A 24,772-nucleotide genomic window follows, 5' to 3' on the forward strand; every position below is an offset into this window, starting at 1 on the left:
CCCCCATGAAATATCCACTGCTCGAAGGCACAAGCCATGGGATTCTTATTTCACCTCTTCTACTAACTGGTGTTAATATATTTGTGCAATTCGTAACATTGTTATTATTGACCGAAGCCTCCTATACCTACTCTAGGAAGCAAGCAAGTAGATTCCCCGACTCCACTCCCTATATATATATATATATATATATATATATATATATATATATATATATATATATATTTTAACAAATAAGGTTGCATGAGGTATCTTCTGGAAGAGCTGGAAATACAACCCAGGTCTCTGCTATGAAAGAGCTAAGTTTCATCCACTTGGCTCCACTGCCTTTCAGAATGATCGAGCCAAATATATGTGCTTGGCTGTGCAGTTCAGGATATTGGCATTTACCTATAAAATTAATACATGAAACTTGACTCATTTTCACTCTTAATATCTAACTCATGTTCTGTCACACTAGTAGGAAATTATTTGATTTTGCAGCAATAACAGAAGGATATTATTTGACTTTTCCCTTTAAGAAACAACTGGGTTTTTTACCTTTATTAGTATTTCTTTATTATATAAAACTATGATATGCATAATTTTATAACAATACCTTGTGTCATTGGACTGGAACTCAGAAAATCTGAATTTAATAGCCAACTCTGCCCCATACTTTCTGTGTGACCTTGGGCAAAACATGATCCATCTGTGCCTGAATTCCAGCATAAATGGGGGTCTCACAAGGCAGTTCTCAACTAACATACTTTTTTTTGATAGATGAAAAAAATTATAAGATTGTTCATTTACTGGCATAGTAACACAACTAATAATTTTCTTTACTTTCTGCACCCTTTCACCATTACATATTGGTAGCTCCTTTGCCAAGTGTTTTCTTCTGGTCCTCTCATTACATTGTCATGTCTCTTTTGTTTTTGTTTTCTGGCAACAATGAGTCATCCTCACTGCTTTGTGTGATGTCTCTGGAGGAGAGACTTGACTAGAGCAGTGAACTACATTTAAAATGAAAAGAACACAATATACAATGTTGAAAATTTATCCAGGATGTAACTGCGAACAAGAAAAGTATTATAGCTTTACCAGAATACCTAGTGACTTGTTTGTTCTTGCAAAGTAGTAGTAAAACCAACTATAGTAGTGGTTCTCAACCTTTTTTTACCCAGGGACCCCTAAACTTAAATAGACAAACCTGCAGATCTCTGACCAAAGGCAACGTGTGGGGTGGGCCACCTGCCTCCACAGATTTCTGCTTTCCATTTGGCCCTGCTCCCTGAGGTGCTGATGTAGCAGGGCGGAGAAGTGATTTATCTCCTTGGCTAGCTGCTGCCTCTCGTGGAGTCAGTGGCTGTGAAGCAACCCCTTCTGATGGCAGGGGGAGATCTTTCTGCAGTGATTTTTGGTTGCGGCCCACCCCCTACCTAGACAGGCTGGGTGGCCCGCTGAGGTGAGTCAGGGAGCTGAGGTGGCACTCCCTCTCCAAGCCCCGCCTGGGGCTGAAGCCCAGTTTATTTTGGTGGACCCCCTGAAACCTGCTTGCGGCCCCTCAGGGGGCCCCGGACACCTGGTTGAGAACCAGTGGACTATAGCATAGCACAAATATATACATAGAAACATTTTATTTGATTACATCTCTTTCCTAGCTAAAAACTCTAGATACTAGTGCTATCTGGTTTACCTAGGAATTTGACTTTAAGATCTAAGTATGAATAGTAGTACAAGATCTCTGCCGTGTAATTGTTTACCTCTAGATTTAGGTTTAGCTATGGGATTTCACATTTTTCTATCAGGATCAGCCAGTCATGCATAATAAATCTTTGCATTCCTGACATCCTTTTCATAACCCATCCTCCATGAGGATGTTGTTCACTGCCAAGAATAGGAGGAAATAAGCTATTAGGAAAATACTTGAAATGCACATCAGGATGCTTGAAAAAGAACCTACAGTGTCAACCTTTTTGGAAGTTCTTTCCTCTCATCTAGAAGACATAATTTAAAGCAATGGGTACTGTGCTCCATTTAATAGAATTATTCAGTATTTGTGAACTAAGTAATAGTTTGCTATAAGTAAATAGATTCCATCTTCAGCACAAATAATTGTTTGTGAATGTTGTTCTTTTTTCTTCGGCAGTTTTAAAATGCAAAATAAGAATCGATGTAGTATTTCTTACCAAAGTTCTGGTTTGGGATTTGGCTTTTGTGATGAGAGTTTTAGTAGACAATTTTTTTTACAAACTTGAAACCTGTCTTAGTTAACTTTTTGACTTTGATTAAGTAGTCTAATGGAATTACATTGTTAAGTTATGGCCTCTTATTCTTCTGAGAAAAGAAAGAAGCAGTAGTTTGCACCTGACCTTTCAGTTTTCCCTAAGGTATCACTAGACTTTCGAGTGACCTTTGAAATTCAGTTAGAGTCTGATGTACCAAGTCGCAAAAATTGAAAGTTAAAAAGGTTCTCTCTGAAGCAAATGTTAGGAAGGTTTTCAAAATGCCTCTCTTCCCCCAGACTATCTGTGACAGACTATCTTCTCTCAATAAGCTAGTTTGTGACCATTCTGTTTCTCACAATCTTAAGCTGAATTTGTGATATACATAAGGGAGTCCTCAATATGGCAAAAGAAGAGTCTTCTGCTCTCCATTATGACCCACTCTTCAAGAAAAGTAGGGAATAGGTTCTGTAATGTTCAAGAGGCCTTCTTCCCTTTTGAGTAAAGTACAATACCAGTTTAATTCTTTGAGGGACCCCCAATAACTGAATATCTACTTGTCTCATCTAGTTTCTTCCTGTTTGGGTTTATCTTCATGTGTCCTTGTGTGTCAGAAGCACAGCATACTAGGGCTTGTAAGGAGCAAAACAGGAACAGGAGGGGAACAGGTTATCCAAAATGGCTAGAATCCTTGTCCATCACTGCAAATATTACTGTTGTAACTCACAGTTCAATCCTTCTCAGCAAACTGATGGTTTCAAGCATCTTCTGTTAATCAAATGTAAAAAATGGAAGACTATAGAAAACGCATTGGTCCCATATTTATAAAGGAAAATAGTTCACTGTAAAATGATTTTGTTACTCTCAAATTGGGGGTTGGTTACCTTCTTTTTTCTTTTTTTTTTCCAGTAATTGTGACTGCTTCTTGTTGATGTAGGCTAATGTAGCGTTCTTTTAATTGCTAATACATTAGAGTTTTGTTTGAGATACTTCTTGGCATGTTTGCATGACGTAACAATTGCAGTTAATTCATACCTCTCCAATAATCTCATTTCAAACTGAATAGTTGCCAAATGTTCTTTAGAAAGGCCTAGGGAAAAAATGATAAATTTGAAAAATTGTTCCCTTATGTACGGGAAAATGAGTAGATAAAAGGGAACATTAACAGAATATACTTTAAAAATATGATATATAAATCATTAGGCATTGAGATTTCATTTCTATTAAATATAGGGAACAAATCATTTCTGCTTAAATGCTCTCTTAAAAATGTCAGTTTTGTTAGCTAGGGTGACTGGTCATTAGGTGTTAATAGGGCTAAGCTCATCAATAATGGTATAGCTGTAAAATATGGTTGTACTGCAGAGTGCACTATTACCTGCTGTCACTGGGGAGCTTCTGGTGGGGCTGGAGCTGCTCCAGCCACTGTAACTGTAGAGGGAAGAAGGACATAGCAGAAAATGCTGGCTTTGGTTGAGCTGGCCCCAAAGAAGCAGAGTACAGAGGTATATGAGCAAGCTCCCTGCAGCCTCCAGCTCTTAGAGTCCCTGTAGTGCTTAGGCTCCAGCAGCAGGCTGCTTCTGTTTTTGCTTTTCCAGTCCCAGTAACAAGTAGGGATGATTTCTGGGTTATGGGAATGGGGAGGCTCCTGAGTATGGTGGTAGTGGGCCATGGATTGAAGAGGTAGAATTCTGAGCCCCTCAAACTATTGCCCAATTTCTCTTTTCCCGTTCACCTCCGGAATCATTAAGCATAATGTCTACAACTGCTCTCTGGTGTTTTTCATCCAGTTCTGTTCTTGACTGTTTCCAATCTGGTGTCCATCATCTATCTGCCTGGGAAATAACTGTAATGATCTGTACCTGGTCAAGTCTGTAGGCCTATACTCCATCCTTCTCCTACTTGACCTCTTGGTGACTTTTGACACCATTGACCACTCCCAACTTCTTGAAATTTTGTACTTCACTGGCTTTTGTAACTCTGTCCTCTCATGGTTCTTCTATCTCGCTGATCATTCTTTTACTGTCTCATTAGGTGGGTCATCCTCCTCCCCTCTACCCCTTTCTATGGGTTGCCCTCCAGACTTTGTCCTTTGTGCCCCCTCCACTTCTCTTTTTACACCCTCTCTCTAGGTGCTCTTATCCACAAGCATGGTTTTAACTACCATCTTTATGATGATGACTCGCCAATCTACCTCTCTACTGATGAGCTGTTTTCTTTCATCCAGTCTAGTATGTTGGCCTGTCTTTCTGACATCCCTTTGTAAATGTCCAATCATTATCTTCAACTCAGCATGGCCAGAACTGTGCTCTTGACCTGTCCCTCCAAGTTCTCCTCACATCCCCCTTTGGATGGAAAATACCACGAAGGTTGCAGCAGCCAAGACTTGAAATGATGAGGTTGCGGAAGAGAGTTTTGGCTGTGTGGACAAAGAGCCAAGGCCAGATTTTAAAAGATGTTGTGTAAGAAAAAGCTGTTAGATTTAGCAATGGCCTGAATATGTGGGTCCAGTGAGAGGGTCGAATCAAAGATGATACCCACAGTTGCAGGCCTGGGTGACTGGGAGAATGATGGTGGTGTACACAGTGATGGAGAGGGGTGGGCTCCTTTTCCTACACCTTTCCTCCACATCTCTACTTCCAGTTGAAGAAATTACAATCCATGTAACTAACCAAGCTGGGCCAGTTCTTCAGCAGGTTCATTTCCAAAGTTTTTCACCCTACTGTCTGTTTATGCCTTTAGACTGAAAGCCCTTCAGTGCAGGAATTCGCTCTTTTCTGTGTTTGTACAGAACAGTGGGGGTTGGGGCCTTTGGCAATACCATAACATTAATATTTAATAATAAGGAGCCTGGGGTGAAACCTGTTGAAGGCAAAGGGATTTTTACATGATTAAATAGTTGGGAACAGGCCCTTCTCTTGTAGGTTAAAATGGTGGGACTAGCCAGTGCCTGATGCCAACTTCATTGGACAATGAACAGCAAATCCACCATCTGAAATGTAAAATTCATTTCCTGAGGACATCTTTCCCAAACCTACAATTTATCTAAACCTAGATAATTATACATTTATAATGGACCAATTTAAACACTGTATCAGGCAGATCATATTTGCGCGCGCGCTCTCTCTCTCACTCACACACACACACACACACACACACACATGTATATATAAAAACCTAAAGTTGACCATGAAACACTTTTGTGGGCCTCCATTGCAAGCAGAAGTAATGCAACCAAATTATTATTAAAACATTTGGTCTAAAGAGTGCCAGTGAGTATAAAAGAAACTATATTGGTCTTTTAATTATTTGTTGGGTTTTTTTATTTTAGGATGAACGTGAGGCCAGAGAGAATGTGAAGAGAGAACAGGATGAAGCTTACCGCATTTCACTAGAAGCTGATAGAGCAAAGGTGTGTGCACAGTGAAGAATATCCCCTGCTCTGTTGGGAAGTAATTTCATGAATGCCAGGATATGCATGTCCTCACAATGGATGAAATTCACCTAGCTGTGGAGGACCACACCACTTCAGCCCCATGTAGGGTTCTGCTTCCCTACACACTAAGGAAATCTCCTTACCAGCCACACAGGCCAGCATACAAAGCCACATTGTGGGCAGGCCAAGAGAGAGGCCACAGATTTATATTTACACAGATCCAGTGGCCCCAGTAGCCCACACAACTGACATGTAGGGTCTGTGGTAACAATTCCAACCAAGAGACTGGAATAGTGGCCATGGGGGCTGTGAGGCAGGCCTGCCCTAGGTTTAGGGCTGGGGGTTCACCTTGCCTTGCCATCTGTTCTGCACTCCCCCCTCACAGAGTATGAATACTCAGAGTGAGTTTCACCTTGTGTGACTAGGAATTCTTCATGGGTAGTTGTTCTGCTTAGCACAGTAGTTTATGTAGCTGAAGTTTGGAAATTCTCAGAATCTGTGTTGCTCATTAAGCACGTTTTATGTGGTGCACTGATAAGGACGTACACAGTGTTCAGATGACTATTTTCATCATTATGCTTTATATGTGGAATATTGAGGGCTGGGGGGTTCACGTGGTTTTATCATATCATTTAAATATGGCACATGCACATACTGGCCAAAAAGCTTGACTTGTGTAACAGTGCTCCCTTTGGCCCTATGACTAGGATCCACTGCAGGGTTAATTTAATATGTGATATGCTCTCTGTCAAGGAGCCTCTATTCTGTCCTTGCGGGGAGATGACTTGATCTAAGAGGTCTTTTCCATCTGTAACCACTGGATCTATATACAAAGATATTGATTTTGAATGAAAACTTGTAGTTATTTGCAAATTTTGTATTATTCTATTGTTCCTTTATGTTCGTATTCTTGCTCCAGAATTAAGGGGCCTGTGTTCTCCTCATCTGCATGCAGAGGGGAGCATGCACCCAGCAAAGAGCAGGAGGGGAGGATACTACCTTTGTGGCATGCTTCCCATTCAGCCCCAATCTTTCAGAAGCTCCTCCCAGTCTGAGGCTGTATTAATTTGCACTGTTTCCCCTTCTGTTTGTGGAACCTGGTGCGACAGCTGAAGCCTGCCCCTTGTCTCTGGCAGGTCTGCACAAACCACTCCTACCCCAGCAGAAAAAGAAACATTTGTGGAGTTTCCTTTCCTTCATGTGGGTAATGCAATTTGTTGCACAGGGCTATGGGCTGTGCTGCTTAGCTGTCAGTTGAATGTAAATGTGATTGTTTCTTTCTCTTTAATAGAGGGAAGCACAAGAGAGAGAACAAGCAGAGCAGTTTCGTTTGGAGCAAATTCGAAAAGAACAGGAGGAAGAACGTGAGGTGGGACACTTTGCCTTTTAGGGCAATTTCTAGAGTTTGTGTTGATGTTGTGTTGATACCTGGCAACCATCAGTCAGAGCTGACTAAGATTTTTTTGTGTGGACATTCAATACCTATGACATACTTTAATCTAACATGGATAACATTTATAGATCGTTTTACTTTATTGGGTTAAAACATGATTTTATGGCTTTTCCACTAACTATTCTGTCTCATATTATCTGCTGCTCTTCCACTATCTTTAGGCAAGTCTGAAGCGCTCTCTGCCTCAGTTTCCTTGTTTGTTACATGGATTACCTACTTCACCAGGGTCTCATGAGGTCTAACGCCTCATCTTTGATAAAGTGGGGGTTTATATGCATTCAGGTCTATTAGCACTTTGATCACTGTACTAAATAATCATCAGATCTAGTGGAAGGAAGATTAATATTAGTGCCCTCATTTTACAAAGGAGGGGTATTGACTGAGTCTGAGAAGTTAAGTGACTTGACAATAGAATCACAGGAGTGTAGGACTGGAAGGGACTTCAATAGGTCATCTAACTCCAGTCCCCTGCACTCAAGGCAGGACTAAGCAATAACTAGACTATCCCTGACAGGTGTTTGTCCAATCTGTTCTTAAAAAGCTCCAGTGATGGAGATTCCACAACCTCCATAGGCAATTTGTCCCAGTGCCTAACTACCCGCACAGGAAGTTTTTCCTAATCTTCAATTTAAACCTCCCTTGCTGCAGTTTAAGCTACAGAGGGTGTCAGCATTAGAGCTGGGATTAGAATGCAAGAGTGCCGTACTCTCAATCCTTGCGTTATGAACTGGGCCATTCTACTGAGCGAGACCAAGACAGTCCATTGGTTGACTCGCAGGACCAGTTTAGCTTCATGCAGCTGGGAGGAAGCTTATGATAGTTTTGGCTCTATCCACTGCAGACCAAATGACATCATTCTATACAAATTGGGTCGGAGTACCCCCTCCCAGTTTAGAGGGATCTTTGGCAGTTGGTTTCATGGATCCAAGGGCCAACTATCAGTAGCTGCAAGGAAGACAATGATTAATCTGTGAGCTTTAGGAAAAATTACAGTGACAGTCACTCAGCCCTAGTGATCAGTTAACATCGGTTCATATAATAAATATTTTATACACCTATATTTTATTATATTATATGGAAAAGATCATACTTTTTAAATTATAAAACAGGAGATTAGCATTAACATTCTGAGTTATTTAAATTAGGGGACCTGTGTCTGAAGCTCCAAACATGTCTTTGCAGATACCAGTTTTTAAAACACAGTATCTCAGTTGCTTTTCATTTTATGGATTGATTTCTTTACTTTTGTTTTCAAATATCTTGGAGCCTAGTTAGCACTATGAACAAACGGTTTGCATAATTTAATTTGGGGAATGAAGCAGTTTTTTAATGTTTAAAATAAAAGTAACCAAAAGCCCACAAAAATCCCAATTATTTTCTTTGTACTAATATAATTTTTAAATGGCCAATCAAATTTATCCTGGAACTTCTTTTAAAGAAAAGAAACCTTTAGTCTCTGACTGAGATCTTAAATGCCAAAGTCTGTCCCCTCAAAACCAAGGTATCAACGAAAATTCAAAAACCCTGTCACAATAATGATGCAAACTCTCCAGAGTGATTAAACATATTGGCTGCAAGGGAAACTAATGAGGTTAAACATCGGAAAAATTAGGAGATAAAAAGAGCAAAGCAAGATGAATGAATTTAACTCTTTAGAATGTTTCTCAAAGCACACTGTTAATGAGAAATATACAAATGTTAAGCCACAAAGCCACAATTTTGTTTACAAATCCAAGTCAATGAAGTACGGCACTAGTTCTTGCTGAACCAGTAGCTAATCTCTTGTTACACCCATTCAGGTACAAGGCCACAAAAGATGGCAAATCAACCCTGTAAGAGGCATTGATGTGTACCTGAGCACAGCCCCAAACTGGCCCCTCTCCAGGAAGCATCTCATGGGAACAATTTGTTAATTTGTGAGATATGAGCCATCATACAGGGTGCTCCATTCCCTTAGTCTGAGTGGATGGATAAACCACCCCCTGTGGAAACTACTGTTCCCCAAATGCATCTGTGGTGTGAAGAGTTTGAAAGTACAGATGTCCAGCAGAGATTCTGCAGGATCTAATCCAGGATGCCCAACTTTCCTGCTGCATTTGATCAGACTCAGCCGTGTAATTTTTTGTCAGATTATGCCACAAGTGTCCTGTTTAACAGTTCCCCAGTAAAAACTTGTTTTGAGGATTCTATGGGGTTTCACAACTAGTCCATTGTCCCAATCTGTTTTGTCCAAAGTGTGATCTACTAGTACAGTATATTCCCGCATGCTAAAACAGTCATATTGTAACGTGTATGAAGTTCTGCACACAGCAGTAATTTTTTCTTCTTCTTTATCTCCAGGCAAATGTATAACATAGTGATAAAAAAGGGATAGTGCACATCCACTTCTCCCCCCCTCCCAAAAACTGTACTTGAGACTATCAGTCCTTAGAGGAGTTCTGGTGAAATAAACAGAATAGTAGCTCAGCTAGCTATGTCATCAACTGCTGCATGTGTTGTTAAAACAGCTGTCATGTAGCATCCAAAATAAAACTGTATGTCAGTGGCTGATGAAATGTTCCCTATGTTTATCCATTCTCCGAGGGGTGAGATGGGGCTAAGTCAGTTAATGATTGAAAAGAGCTTTGAGATCCTTGGATGAGACTTTCAAATTAAAAGTGCTATAGATGTGCAAACTTAAAGGGTGAAATCCTGGCCCCATTGAAGCCAATGGGCATTTTGCCATTGATTTCAATGGGGCCTAGAATTTCACCCATCATTAACAAGAGCCTTATTAATAACAGGTTTCAGAGTAGTAGCCATGTTGGTCTGTATTTGCAAAAAGAAAAGGAGTACTTGTGGCACCTTAGAGACCAACAAATTTGAGTATAATAAATACATAAATTATTTATTTAATAAATAAATTTGTTGGTCTCTAAGGTGCCACAAGTACTCCTTTTCTTTTTATTACTAATAAGCATTGATATATCTGCATCCTTGTGGGGTGTGTTTGTTTGCTAATGCTATATAAATATATAAACCAACATACTTTTCCCATCTTTTTCTGTCCATTAATATAATTTTCTTGATCTGATTCTTTTTTCTTTTTGCAGACATTTGAAATCTGGCATTATGTTTTTATTTAATTTTCCAGATGATTAAAGTCTGTGAAACTGGTGAAATCCTGTTTAAATTGCATCCTTTCCTTTCCCTTTCTTTTTTCTTTGTTGTTGTTTTTTGTTTTCTCCCCTGAAGTGCCTTTTTAAATGTATATTTGGTGACATTTCAGTACTGTGTTCTTTTCTGATATATGGAAACACTGCATTATACAACTGCAAAAAAATAAAGTAGGTAACCAACATAATTTTTTATTCTCGAAGATAAATTTGACAAGCAAATTGTGTCAACAATTCACCTTGCACACATCTTTCTGACCAAGATAAATCATCCAAGAACCTGAAATATTTAAGTGCTTCCAGAATTTTTAAACCATGTTATATTGTGAATAGTTCATTTAGTCAGAACTACAGTATTAAATGTTTTGCATAAGATGCTCCACCTTTTCTCTACACTGTACTGTCGAATTTGCTGTACTCTTACCTCCTGTTGCTACCAAAAGTCAAGAATGGGAGTTAAGGTAAGAGACTATTAGAGGGGAACTAGAGGAGTATTGCAGAAAATAGGAATATGAGAATTCTGTTGTGAATAATTAACTAATTGTATTCTGTAAAGTTATTAGCAATTGAACTCACGTAAACTAGTATTGTAGCAGCAACAGCAATAAGACTGTTGAGAAATTGCCTTGCTTATCTTCTAATTCATGTAATTAGTGTGTTTTCTTCCTCTCTTTAAAAGTAATTGTGAACACATAGAAACAATAATTCCCTTCCGCTGCATTGTGCTTACTACCCTGGCCTTTTGGAAACTGTTTTCTCACATAAAAGCAGAAAAACCAGTCCACGATTAAAACTATACCTGGGCTTCCTTGTTTTAATACAAACTGTAATAATGAAAAGAATAAGATCTGTTTGCTTAGCCAAACAAAAGAGATATTAACAATGCTGTTTACTAACACTCCCTATGTTCAAGTGTACGGATTACCTATATTCTGTTGTTCTGTAACATGTTTGCTTACATAAGGGGCTTTATGTTCAGTTCCATATATTTGAAATCTGGCTATTGATCTATTCACATACTGAACATCCTTTTTTATCAACAAAATTCAGCTTGCTTATTCAGATCCAAGAGTTGCTGATGTTATCCAGCTCATAATTGTTTTCTAACTTGGTTCACTGGAGTGAAATATCCATTGTATATTGTCATTTTATTTTGAAGCCTTGGAGACTGGTTACTTTGGGGAGCTAGGTATTCTTTGCACAAAGAAAAGAGCTCTAATGAGCTACTGTTGTTTATTTTTCTGTAATGTAATAGATTGAGTTCAGTAAATAATGTAGCATCTGTTGTTATACTATGTGAGGAAATGTCAAAACAGAAAGATAGTAAGCAGGTGGTTGAGGAAGGAGAGAAAGGAAATAGAATCTATTTAATTATATTATTTAAAATATAATCTCATAGCAGACACATAAAAATTAACTTGAGCCCCAAGAACATTAAAAAACTCCTTTGGATTCACACAGAAAATGCCTGGGATTGCAAAAGCCCATGTGAAGCTCTATGTATAATCATTTATATTGAGATATAATTTTTCCCAATGTCTGTATGTAAGAAGCAGATTGTTTAAATGATCTTGTACCCTTGCCTCTGCCCCATTCTGTCCCTTTAATGTAATTCGTTTCTCCCTCTAAATGACTATGGGGGAGATTTTCAAAGACACAAATAGCAATTGAGTGCCTCACTTCCATTGAAAATCAATGGGAACTAGGCACTTAACTGCCTTTGAAAAATCTTCTCTTTTGTGCCTTTTTTCATATCACCCCAATTGTTGTTAAGATTTGTACCAACAGGTGCCTGAATGTAGGCTCCTTTAGAACATCAGGCCAAACTAATTTAGCAGGCATCTTCTTTTGAAAATCCTGGCCACAGGATTCATGTTATACTAGCTCCTGGAAGCCCTGGTTAGGATCGTGGCCGAGAACAAATTCACAGGTAGCTATAATTCCTGTCCCAAAGAGCTAACATCTAAGGAGACAAGCAATGTACAGAGCGTGAATAATAAGACAATCAAATATATATATGTTTTATATGCAAGTTTACATTCGCTTACTTTTATAAGAACATAAGAACAGCCATACTGGGTCAGACAAAAGGTCCATCTAGCCCAATATCCTGTCTTCCAATAGTGGTCGATGCCAGGTGCCCTAAAGGGAATGAACAGAACAGGTAATCATCAGGTGATCCATCCCCTGTCGCCCATTCTCAGCTTCTGGCAAACAGAGGCTAGGGACACTATCCCTCTCCATCCTGGCTAATCGCCATTGATGGACCTATCCTCCATGAATTTATCTAGTTCTTTTTTGTTTTTTGTTATAGTTTTGGCCTTCACAACATCCTCTGGCAAGGAGTTCCACAGGTTGACTGTGCGTTGTGTGAAAAAATACTTCCTTTTGTTTGTTTTAAACCTGCTGTCTATTAATTTCATTTAAGTTCTTGTGTTATGAGAAGGAATAAATAACACTTCCTTATTTACTTTCTCCACACTGGTCATGATTTTATAGACCTCTATCATATCCCCCCTTAGTTTTCTTTTTTCCAAGCTGAAAAGTCCCAGTTTTATTAATCTGTCCTCATGGGGCAGATGCTCCATACCCCAATCCTTTTTGTTGCCCTTTTCTGAAACTTTTCCAATTCCGGTATATATTTTTTGAGATGGGGCGACCACATCTGCATGCACAATTCAAGATGTGGGCATACCATGGATTTATATAGAGGCAATATGATATTTTCTGTCTTATTATCTATCCCTTTCTTAATGATGCCCAACATTCTGTTCGCTTTTTTGACTGTCGCTGCACATTGAGTGGATGTTTTCAGAGAACTATCCACAATGACTCCAAAATCTTTTTCTTGAGTGGTAACAGCTAATTTAGACCCCATCATTTTATATGTGTAGTTGGGATTATGTTTTCCAATGTGCATTACTTTGCATTTATCAACATTGAATTTCATCTTTCATTTTGTTGCCCAGTCACTCAGTTTTGAGAGATACTTTTGTAGCTCTTCATAGTCTGCCTGGGACTTAACTATCTTGAGTAGTTTTGTATCATCTGCAAATTTTGCCACCTCACTGTTTACCCCTTTTTCCAGATCATTTATGAATATGTTGAATAGGACTTGGATCCAGTACCGACCTCTGGGGGACACCACTATTTACCTCTCCATTCTGAAAACTGACCATTTATTCCTACCCTTTGTTTCCTATCTTTCAACCAGTTACCAGACCATGAGAGGACCTTCCCTCTTATCCCATGACTGCTTACTTTGCTTAATAGCCTTTGGTGAAGGACCTTGTCAAAGGCTTTCTGAAAATCTAAATACACTATATTCACTGGATTTCCCCCTATCCAGATGCTTCTTGACCCCCTCAAAGAATTCTAGTAGATTGGTGAGGCATGATTTCCCTTGACAAAAACCATGTTGATTATTCCCCAACAAATTATGTTCATCTATGTGTCTGACAATTTTGTTCTTTACTATAGTTTCAACCAGTTTGCCTGGTACTGAAGGCCTGTAATTGGCGGGGTCATCTCTGGTGCCCTTTTTAAAAATTGGAGTCACATTAGCTATCCTCCAGTCATTTGGTACTGAATGATTTAAATGATAGGCTACAGACTACAGTTAGTAGTTCTGCAATTTCACATCTGAGTTCTTCAGAACTCTTGGGTGAATACTATCTGGTCCTGGTGACTTATTATGGGTTAGTTTATCAATTTGTTCCAAAACCTCCTCTAATGATACCTCTATCTGGAACAGTTCCTCAGATTTGTCACCTAAACAGAATGGCTGAGGTTTGGGAATCTCCCTCACATCCTCAACCGTGACTGACCGATATGAAGAATTAATTGAGTTTCTCCGCAATGGTCTTATCGTCCTTGAGTGTTCCTTTAGCATCTCGATCGTCCAGTGGCCCCACTGGGTGTTTAGCAGGCTTCCTGCTTCTGATGTACTTAAAAAAATTTTGCTGTTACTTTTTATTATTTATATTCACATAAATAAAGACTTTCCCGCTCTGCCCTCGGCCAAGCCATTAAATATTGGCTGATTTCTTGTAGCTGTTACAGCAAAAATGAATCCTGGTGCTTGGAGCCATTTCTCTGTGGATAGCATCTTTCCTTTCCTCCTCTAATCTCTCCTTAAAATCAACTTTTTTACCTTGCCTTTTTCCCTGCTGATCCTCCTATGACTATGGCTGTTCCCACTTTTGTGCCTCATATACTTTAAATAACCTCTATGCCTTAAATATATAGAAGAAATATCCCAATCAGAGCATTTTAGTTACAAGTATTTTTAGTAAATCTAACAAGTAGGGGTTTGTTTTCATTGTGAATTGCTGTCGGGGGAGGAAGAAATTCTTTAGTTTCAAATGGTCAGTTATTTTGCCTAGAGGAGTACAGTTTGATAATAAAAAGTGTTTACAAAAATAAATGCATTTAATGCCTTTAATTTGTACTCCTTAAGAAAGCAATTGAGCACTTGACAGTTATTCCCTCAATCAGAAATGTTAATGCTTTTTTGCCAAACAATTAAATTACCTATCTCCATCATGCAGTAAAGTGTAGGTTTAATTATGTGTTATAAAGGAAGGTTTTATTTTAATTATTATCTGGTGGGCTGTTATTAAGAAATGCACAAAAATGGTTTTGTCATTGAGACAAAAAGCACAGCTAAAGTTCTGGAGCCCTGTGATTCCTCTTGGAGTTCTAGCATGAAAAATGGAAAAACTCCCACGCCTAAATAGTTAAATTGAAGCTAAATGGTCCTTTTTCTTTCCTCAGGCTATCAGGCTATCTCTAGAGCAGTCTTTGCCTCCAGAGCCAAAAAAAGAGAGCACTGAGTCAGTCAGCAAACTGCGTATCCGAACACCCAGCGGAGAATTCTTTGAGCGGCGTTTCCTGGCCAGCAGTAAGCTGCAGGTTGTCTTTGATTTTGTAGCTTCCAAGGGATACCCTTGGGAAGAGTTCAAGCTGCTGGGCACCTTTCCAAGGAGAGATGTAAGTAAACATACCTTCTGTGAATAAATTCTCCTTATTCCTAGTTGTATGTATCAAGATGGCATGTATGTTACAGCATGAAAGATGAAGGTTGGCTTGGTATGTTGTAATATCGTCAAGCTCCATGACACAAAGCAAGTCAGGAACTAACATGAGAGCCCTAGGACAGAGGTTCTCAAACTGTGGTCCGTGGACCACCAGTGGTCCACGAGCTCCATTCAGGTGGTCCGTGGATCGTTCCCTCAAAAGTGGGGGCCTGAGGGGCCGCACACAAGAGAATGAAGGGCCACCCACCTAATTAGTGGAGCCGCGCAGGCGTGGCTCTATTAATTAGGTGCCTGGACCCTGGAGAAGACGCATATGTAAGGTGAGGTGGTGACCTTGGGGGGAATGGGGGTAGGTGGGAGGGGACAGTGGGGAAAGAAGAGGGAGTGGCAGGAATTTGGGATGTGCAGGGCTGCAGCAGCCAGAGAAAGAGGTGACTTTCCTCAGCTCCAGGGCTGCATCTGCCAGGAAGAGACGGCCCTCCTTCCCAGCCTCGGCTCTGTAGCTGCTGTGGTGGGGGAGAGACCCCCTCCTTCCCAGCCCCAGCCTGGGGGCTGCTGTGGCAGGGGAGAGAAATTATTATTAATTTTTTTTTATATAGCGCTTTTATCCAACTATTACAATAGTTAACTAATGGTACAAACATTTGGAAAGATCATTAAGTGGTCTGCCAAGACCCACAGCAATTTTCAAGTGGTCCGCGGGGAAAAAAAAATTTGAGAACCACTGCCCTAGGGCATGTTGTTACATAAAAAACTATATCAGAAAATCCAGACTTTCAGTGGAAGAGGGGGAAAAAAAATTCTAAAGCAAAAAATGTAAAGGGTCAAATTCAGTGAGAACTGGGGACACACATCCAAAAACAGTTTGACCCAAAAACTTTATTCCCTGTTTTAAAAGAAAGTAGAACCCCTCTTTCTTAGCATAATACTCCCAAAGTTCATTTGGTGAGCAGCATTTCATCTTCTCTCCTGGACATGAAGTTCTGTTGTTCAGATTGGTGTTCTGATCTTCCTGTTGATGTCCATTTTGCTTGATGTAATTTGTGACATGAGTAGAAAGGGATCTGTCAAACCATAAATGAGTTATCAGGTACTTTGGCACACTTATCCCTGATAAACTATTCATCTATCCCTTACGTAATTCATAAAATCAAGTAAATAACCACTTTTAATTCTTACCTAAAACTTCTTTTGAAGTGTATACAAAAAATAATGACGTCATATTTGGTGTGAATGGCAATCATTATAGGCTGTACTAACTCCATGATCCTAAAATTTGCTAATTTATCTGTGGTTAAACCTGCCATGGATTCTGGTCACTAGAGCTTTTCTTGTACTAGATTTCTTTGAAGATGCTCTTTTGTTGTTGTTGTTGTCTGCTGAATTATAGCTTAGATTTGTTTATAGCATAGTTGTTACTACAAAAATAAAAGATAATAGGCCCAATTTTTGTGTCCAGCTGAGTTGTGATCAGTGCAAAACCTGAGGTTGGGAAAGGTTAGCAGCACAAGTTATGTCAGTCACTGAGTGGTGGGGCTTGGCAGCATACCAGCCACACACCCCATTTGCTGTGGTGGTGGGGAATTTAGCTCTGTAACCCGGGGATTGTGCATGCCGGAGAAATCCTCAGGTGACTGCTTAAGCTGGCTTTATGTCCTTTTTGCACCATGAGAGCCCACTATGTGGGAAACTTCGCTAGGTCCACCCTTGTCGTCTCCTCCGCAGGAAGTTCACTCAGGATAGGACTCAACTTAGAGTGTTTGCAGTGCTATTTTATAATAGCCATCTGTTGCTTCAGGATTAATATCTAGTTTGTAAAAGTCATCTTAAATTACAACCTGCCCTAAAAGCTCTAGAAATATTTGTACTTAACAAACATATCCTCTTGAGAGCAGGCTTGATTTGTGATTGTGACATAACTGTGAACGGGATTGTAGATATCTGATGGCTTGTCTTGAGCCATGTCTCAAAGGCAGAAAAACTGATTTCTAATCACAGAATCTGTCTGAAGAGGCAGTTAAGAGATGTTGAAAAAGACATAGATGCACTTTTATTTTGAAGGTACTTATAACTGTTGGAGAGGAGAAACAGATTTGAAGTGGGAGGCGTAGAAATGCTTTCCAATCCCATAAATCTCAGCATCACCCCTACACATGTTAGGAAACCAGCAAACCACAACCAGTGCATAAACTATCAACGTAATATCAATTCCATAATGGGATGCACCCAAGAATACCATTCAAACACCCTGAAATCAATGGGAAAAAAGAATGTTAAGGGGCAAACCAGTTAGAGGAATTGGCAGTGTTCAGATCCTTCCCCTCCACTTCTTCTCAAGAAGCCAGACAGTGATCTAAATCCTGCTTCCCTTTCCCATCAGGCCCCACTACAGCATGAGCTCCAAGGAAGCAAGGATTTAATTACCTGACACACAGACTAGCCTCCCACCACACCCCACAAAAACCCACCACAATGGCATCTTCAATATGAGACTCCCTAGCGCTTCAGAACAGCAGCCTCATTTAATGGAGAAAAGTACTCTTTCCAGTATGGACAATGTTAAGCAGTTTACCTAGCCCCAGGTAATGGCTTTTAATTAAAAAGTAGGGACCCTGTTAGCTTGGCAGTGCTCTCATTAGAGTATAGACATCAGTGACCTTATTGTACCTTTCAAAATAATGATAAAATAGATCTCTTTGGATTTTTCAGGATGAAGAGTGCTACATAAAGTAAGAGAGGAGGAGGATTGATAAAGGACCTGGGAGTCAGGAAACTTGGCTTCTATTCCCATGTCTGCTACTGATTCAGTTGTGTGACCTTGGGCACTTAAATTCTCTCTGCCTCAGTTTTCTTTCTATTAAATGGGAATACTGATATATACCCACCTTCATAAAGCACTTCAATATCTTCAGATGGAAAGCATTACATAAATCTTAAACCCAATATTTGCAAAACAGGGTGCCTTCATTTAGGCTCCTAAATCATATTTAGGCAACTAAATAAATAGCCTAATTTTCAAAGTTGCTGAGCACCTGTGGCAACCTTTTGAATCAATAAGTCAGCTTTAGGCTTTAGATACTGTGGTGAGAGTTGCTATATAAGTATCAAGATGAAGAAAAGTTGGAAAAATTTAGCCAAAGAATTTATTATTATTTCACATCGGTAGTGGATTAATGAGTGATTGTCTGAAAACTAAGTATATTGATGAGTTAGGATCTTGGGTAAAACCCACGTAAGTAAAAACAGTAAAGCGAATGAAGCAATGAATATAAGGCCTTGTCTTCGCTGCCATTTTACAGTGCTGCAACTTTCTCACTCAAGGGGTGTGGAAAAAAACACCTCCCTGAGCACTGCAAGTTTCACCGCTTTAAAGTGGCAGTGCAGACAGTGGAGGTGGGTTTTTTTATAGTGCTGCTGGTGCCACGACTATACAGCCATGTTAAAGCACTGCCTCGGCAGCACTTTAATGTTGCTAGTGAAGACATGCCCTAAGTAAATTCAAGAGATGGCTAGATTTGTGTGTCAAAAGAATGGTAGAGGAGATTAAATGGCAGTAGGAAGTTTAAAATAAACTTAAAGGAAGCAGACATGTTAGGCAGGATGGCCTTTTGCTGTTTTTATTAGTAAATAAACTGGTTTATATCAGTCTCATGTGTAACGACGTATGGTAAAAATATTTCAGATTATGACTTTAGAAGAGTGACCTAATTCCAATATTGAAGGCATTTTGGTATTGTAAATAATAAACTCCAGGGTATACTATACACGGTAGGAGGGCACGCAATGCTGAGTTACAAGATACACTCCTAAAATCGTGCAGGTATATTGGCTCAACCTCTAACTAGTTTAGACTTGAAATTAGACGAAGGTTTCTAACCATCAGAGGAGTGAAGTTTTGGAATAGCCTTCCAAAGGAAGCAGTGGGGGCAAAAGATCTATCTGGCTTTAAGATTCTACTCGATAAGTTTATGGAGGAGATGGTATGATGGGATAATGTGATTTTGGTAAGTAATTGATCTTTAAATATTCAGGGTAAATAGGCCTAATCCCCTGAGATGGGATATTAGATGGATGGGACCTGAGTTACCCAGGAAAGAATTTTCTGTAGTATCTGGCTGGTGAATCTTGCCCAAATGCTCAGGGTTTAGCTGATTGCCATATTTGGGGTCGGGAAGGAATTTTCCTTCAGGGCAGATTGGAGAGGCCCTGGAGGTTTTTCACCTTCCTCTGTAGCATGGGGCACGGGGTCACTTGAGGGAGGTTTCTCTGCTCCTTGAAGTCTTTAAACCACGATTTGAGGACTTCAATAGCTCAGACATAGGTGAGGTTTTTCATAGGAGTGGGTGGGTGAGATTCTGTGGCCTGCGTTGTGCAGGAGGTCGGACTAGATGATCAGAATGGTCCCTTCTGACCTTAGTATCTATGAATCTATAACTCTTTGCTATGTAATACATTTCTTGTCAAGTTGTAGTTTGCATATAGGGCTGTGATTCTGAAGGATTTCTTTTGCGTGGGGGGATGGGGCTGGGAGTGAGAGGCAGCAGGAGGGGGTAAAATTCTCCACCTTTTAATGTGAAAGTGTTGTACATCTGAACACTAGTAAAACACAACAACATCATTATTTATGAAGTTTGATAGGTATGAACTGTACAGGGCACAGATCATTCACCGTGGTGTGAAATTTTGCCCAGGACCAGATATTAGACAATTAATTGTATTAAATTATTACATTGTACCTTTAGTCAGTCTGAATTAATGACCCCAAAAATAAAGCACTTGCTATTTAAGTAATTACTGTCATGATAGAAAGTAGATAAACAATTGGGGACAAGCAGCCATCACTAATTCCACTGCTTTCCCTATCCTTTGACACACAAGGTGGCTATCCAGTTTGCCTACCCCTCTGGCTTGCTCTGATCTTGCCATTAATGCCATAGAAAATGGGAACAGTTTTTCATAGTACTTTGAAACAATACCCTTAGTGTCCCCACTTGGAAAAAGGAATTAATGACACTGACCTGCTTTGTAAAGCGCTTTGAGATGTACTGATGAAAAGCGTGGTGGTGGCAGCAGCATTATTTATAATGGTGGAAGGTTGAATGAGGTTTTCACTTGGGACATTTTTTTAATGTAAATTTTCAAAAAAAGCCCTTTTAATCCTTATCTCTTACAACCGTGTACCATGAATTTCAAATTGGATCTGCTTTGAAATTTACAGGGTGTGAGTTGTATCATGAGCTGAAGTTTAAGTAGCTCTGTATACTTCGGGTATCCATCCCAACAGGGTATCTCAAGTTATGGGTATATAGTGTTCTCAGTAGTGACCCCTATAACTATTATGTTGGCAATACCACTAAGCCTGAGGCTAGCCATGTTTAAAATGCAAATTCTGGAGTCACTGGCATTTAGCCTACTGTCTATATTGTTTTCCCTGTCACAGTACACTAGATAGCGAGTGCATGGTCATAGTATATTTGCTCCCTAAATTTGGGGAATGCTATTTTTCTCTTAATCTGAACCATGTAAAGTGCACCCATATGTGTGTCACAAGTGGATGCAATGATGACGATACACTATATGCTAAACCAAAATATCTTTCATTGCATTTGAGAAAGAAAATGTATTAATTGTTTCTCTGATACAGTATCCATAATTCATAGACTTCAGACACTTGGTTGCATGAAAATGTGTGATCAAACGTGAGTGTAATTTCTGGCACTTGTGTATATACAATTTGCTGCTTTGTTTAGACATTAGGTGTATGTGAATCTTCATTCAATAAGTGAATTCATTTTCTGTTGTTAATGCTTCAGTTCATATTTGTGTGGTTAATTAGGTTACTTCTTGGAGCTTAGCTTTCAAACATGTTCCCCTCTCATACTAAAAAGAAGCACTCTAATTTTAGTATAAATGAAAGCATTTCACTTTATGTTTCTATCATCATAATACACTTCGGGAATCCTAATTCACCTTGGGAATTTGCTGCCCAAGAGGGGATGGAGTTATACAAACAGGAAACGTCCCATTTCTTGTATTCATTATAGTTTACTACTATTCTCAAAATAACAAAGAATATTCACCAATGCAGCTGAAACAATACTCTAGCCAGCGTCTGAAGTAGCATGTGTGGAATCCCGTTAATCGCTAATTAACTTTACTCCATCTAAGCATGTAATCCCATTTTCAGTGGAGCCAAAGTGAAGAAGAGCAATCTCAAAATGTCTCCCATGTTACAGGTCTTCCAACTTACTTAAAACAGAACAAAAACACTTTTCCTCTCTACACTATATTGTTCCTGTATTTAAATACTGTGCACAGTGAGTCCCTTGTAACACTCTCTGGTACATGGACAGTGCGTCTACCCTTATCGCAGCTTTTTGGGGGATATCAAAATGATTTTATCAAAACACTTTATTTTGATACGGTCAAAGCGCTTCATTTTGACTTCATTATTTCAGCTTTTTATAAAGTATAATAAAAGTTGAAACAATAAAGATGAAATGCAGGACTTTGACCTTGTCAAAATAAAGCTCTTTGACAATTTTTCATTGAAAATGTTTACAAAATCGATACATTCCTGTGACACATTTTGATTTTGTGTCAGCGTTTTCTGAAAGAAAACTGTTCATTCAGAAAATTTTCAACCAGCTGTACAAAATATTCTTTTTAATGCCCTTAGTTCAGATGCCCCAACTGAATGTTGAAATATTTCCACATCTCCAGTAAATAAAAATTCATTAGTTCTATATTCCTGTTGTTTACACAGATATGCTTGGCTAACTTAAAGTTGGAATCATAACCCTACTGTAAATACAAACTTCTACACGAGTAAATACACAGATTAACCTTTTCTAGACACTACTTGTTGTTTAAAAAAGTGGTAACATTCCAACGCATTTAAGCACATGCAGCGGCTTGTTACTGGGACTTCCTCACTGACTATGCTGTCCATCCGCTGACACTAAGTGAATACTAACCACCTTTTTCCTTCAGTACTGCAGCCATAGCAAAATGGATGCCAAGCCCAATGCTATATTTCACACCAGTGAATCTGGCTGCTTAGTGGATTCCTGAATAATACCTTTGAAGAAGTTTGTTTTTTCTGGCCACATAAGTGGTTGGTGTAGAAATATCTGTATTGTAAATACAAGCTTAGCCTGCTGATTACTATACGACTGTGAATATAGTTCTGTGCAACTTTTTCATGACATGCATGTTCAAAGGCTGTGTGTATATAAACAGACCTTTTTAAAGGAGGGGGATGCCCTTTTGGTATTTGATGTGAAATGTGCTTGTTGGCTTTTGCATAGTCTACATATTATGTTTTTATGTAAAATCCCTTTACGTACCACTGAAATGCACCCACCTCTTGCATGTTAACACGGCAGCTATTTAACAACACTGCAAAAAACAGAGCTAGCCCTAGAAACATGAGTCTCCTCTTTCAGCAATACTCACTTAGCTTTTGGCCTTTCCATGAGCCTTCTTCCAGCTTGAAAGCCTTCCCAGGTACCCTCAGCGATAGTCCACCAAGTGTACCAGCTACAAAATCCATCCAGCGCCCAGTGGAGAAGTCTGCAGTCTGCAGAAGTCTTCTTGAGGCCTTTATACATCTTACAGAGCAGGCCTTTCTTGACATGTTAGATCAAAAAGTGAAAGATGCCATCTCCAACTGATACTACAGGGACAGTTTAAGGAAACAGAATGGAATTAGCCAGATTGGAATTTGGCCAGGATATCAAAATTAACAGCCTGTGCTTGCGAAAGTACTATGGCATCTTTAATGACTAACTAGAAAGTTCCTGACCTTGGTTTTTCATGGTATTTGAAAGACACCAACCTCCAGCAATACAGCACCCCATAGCACCATGCAGGGCATTGGTAGAGCTTTGTACATTCTGTGCTTACAAGTTTCCTTTGGAAATCTAAATTAAACCCTGCAGTTGTTTCTGCCCTCAATTTCCACTTTAAGTGTACACCAGTGTAAACCATTTATTTTAGAGAGTCTTTGCAGACAGTGTACTGGAGACTTAAGCTTTTTATTTACTGTATCTGGAAGCCTTAGTAAGCTAAGACTTCTATCGTATTTCACATTTATTTATTTGAGCCATAGCTTAGGATCAGGTGGCAGTTAAGTCACTTAAGGTTACTCAAATGCATCTAAAATTTTGCTTAATAATTCAGAACCAGTTTGCTCTGTTTAGAGTGTTAAGATTGTTTAAATCCTTTTAATTAGCCAATTCCAACAGCAGTTTGAAAAAATGGGGAGGAGGGAAATCTGTTTCTTTTAAAAGCTAAAATAAATTGAATCTAACCCACACTGTACAGTGCATCCAGTCAAGACAGGTGCTGATCAGGATTTCAGTAGGTGTAGGGCCAGGCTGTTTTTGATCATTGCACAGGTATATAAGGTAGGGGAGGGATCACCACCCTCCCTATGTACCTTATGTCCCCTCCAAGGGTCAGGCATGAGCACAATCCCTAGGCTCCCCCAAGAGCAATGTCCCGCAGTAGCAGTTACGGTGGAAGCCATCCTAAAGGAGGCAGGGCCATATCTCTCCCTGCACCAGTCTATATTTCTAGCCAGAAGCATAGAGGCAAGCACATAACCTCCTCCTATGGAATGGTATAACCTGCACCTCTCCCCTGTGAGCTGGGTGCTCCAGTAGAGTTTGTATGGCACTGTCAGTTCCAGAACTACTGCTTCCTTCTAGGAATAGTCTAGCTATTAGCTCATTAGACAGTGTGCAATCCTCAAAAAGACCTAGGTCCAGGAACAGCTTTAGGATTTAGCTTCCTTTCTCCTCCCTTCACCTTGGTGGAACACTAGGAAAAGATGAGCAGGTTGCAGAAAAGAAATGCTCTCAGCCATATGTGGAAGGACTTGTACTATATTGTGCTTGTATCCAGTAGCATACTGGTACTGAGCAACACTGTAGAAGCTTCAGTGAGGACTGCCTGCCTGCTCAGCTGGTTACAGAGCTTCTGCAGCACCTTTGGCTGTTTTAATGGAGACAGGGGATTCAGAGTGTAAAAAGTTGAAGTGTCAGCTCAAATCATATGTTACTTCACTGAGATGATGCTCATTTCACTGGATAATAGCTAGGATTGGAATTCTTCACTGCACTACTAAATTACAGTGTGCTTGCTACTGTCACTGGAGATCATGCTCTAGTATCGAGGGGCTAAGCCATTAAAATGAAACAATCAAGACATAAAGAAACCTAACAAATAGGTTTGGGCCCAGTATTTGATCTATCTTAAAGTTATCTGATGAGACACATCTTCTGGATTTCAAATATATTTTTAAATTCACGTTACTCCATTGCTGAATTTTATAAGCTATGTTTGTAAATAAATCTTGGAACAATTCTGTAGTCTTAGTTAACTAACAGAGTGTTCACAGACCTGTGCTAATATAACTGATGGTTCTGGAACACGAACAAGTCATTAAAATAAACCTCAAAAGTTGTCTTCCTTTT

The 24,772-nt window shown here is 39.5% G+C and overlaps 1 protein-coding gene across 3 annotated transcripts in view; it reads left to right on the forward strand.

Annotated features, from left to right (window-relative positions):
* Nucleotides 1-24,772, forward strand: part of FAF1 (Fas associated factor 1) — a 299,927-nt gene that overhangs the window by 260,963 nt on the left and 14,192 nt on the right. For all 3 annotated transcript variants that reach the window (XM_038412503.1, XM_043520083.1, XM_043520084.1), the window contains 3 exons: nt 5,539-5,619; nt 6,935-7,012; nt 15,028-15,243. In XM_038412503.1, the coding sequence (XP_038268431.1) occupies nt 5,539-5,619; nt 6,935-7,012; nt 15,028-15,243 (375 nt within the window). The remainder of the gene's footprint in view (nt 1-5,538; nt 5,620-6,934; nt 7,013-15,027; nt 15,244-24,772) is intronic.

Source organism: Dermochelys coriacea, chromosome 8 (assembly GCF_009764565.3).
Source record: "Dermochelys coriacea isolate rDerCor1 chromosome 8, rDerCor1.pri.v4, whole genome shotgun sequence".
Classification (NCBI taxonomy): Eukaryota; Metazoa; Chordata; order Testudines; family Dermochelyidae; genus Dermochelys; species Dermochelys coriacea.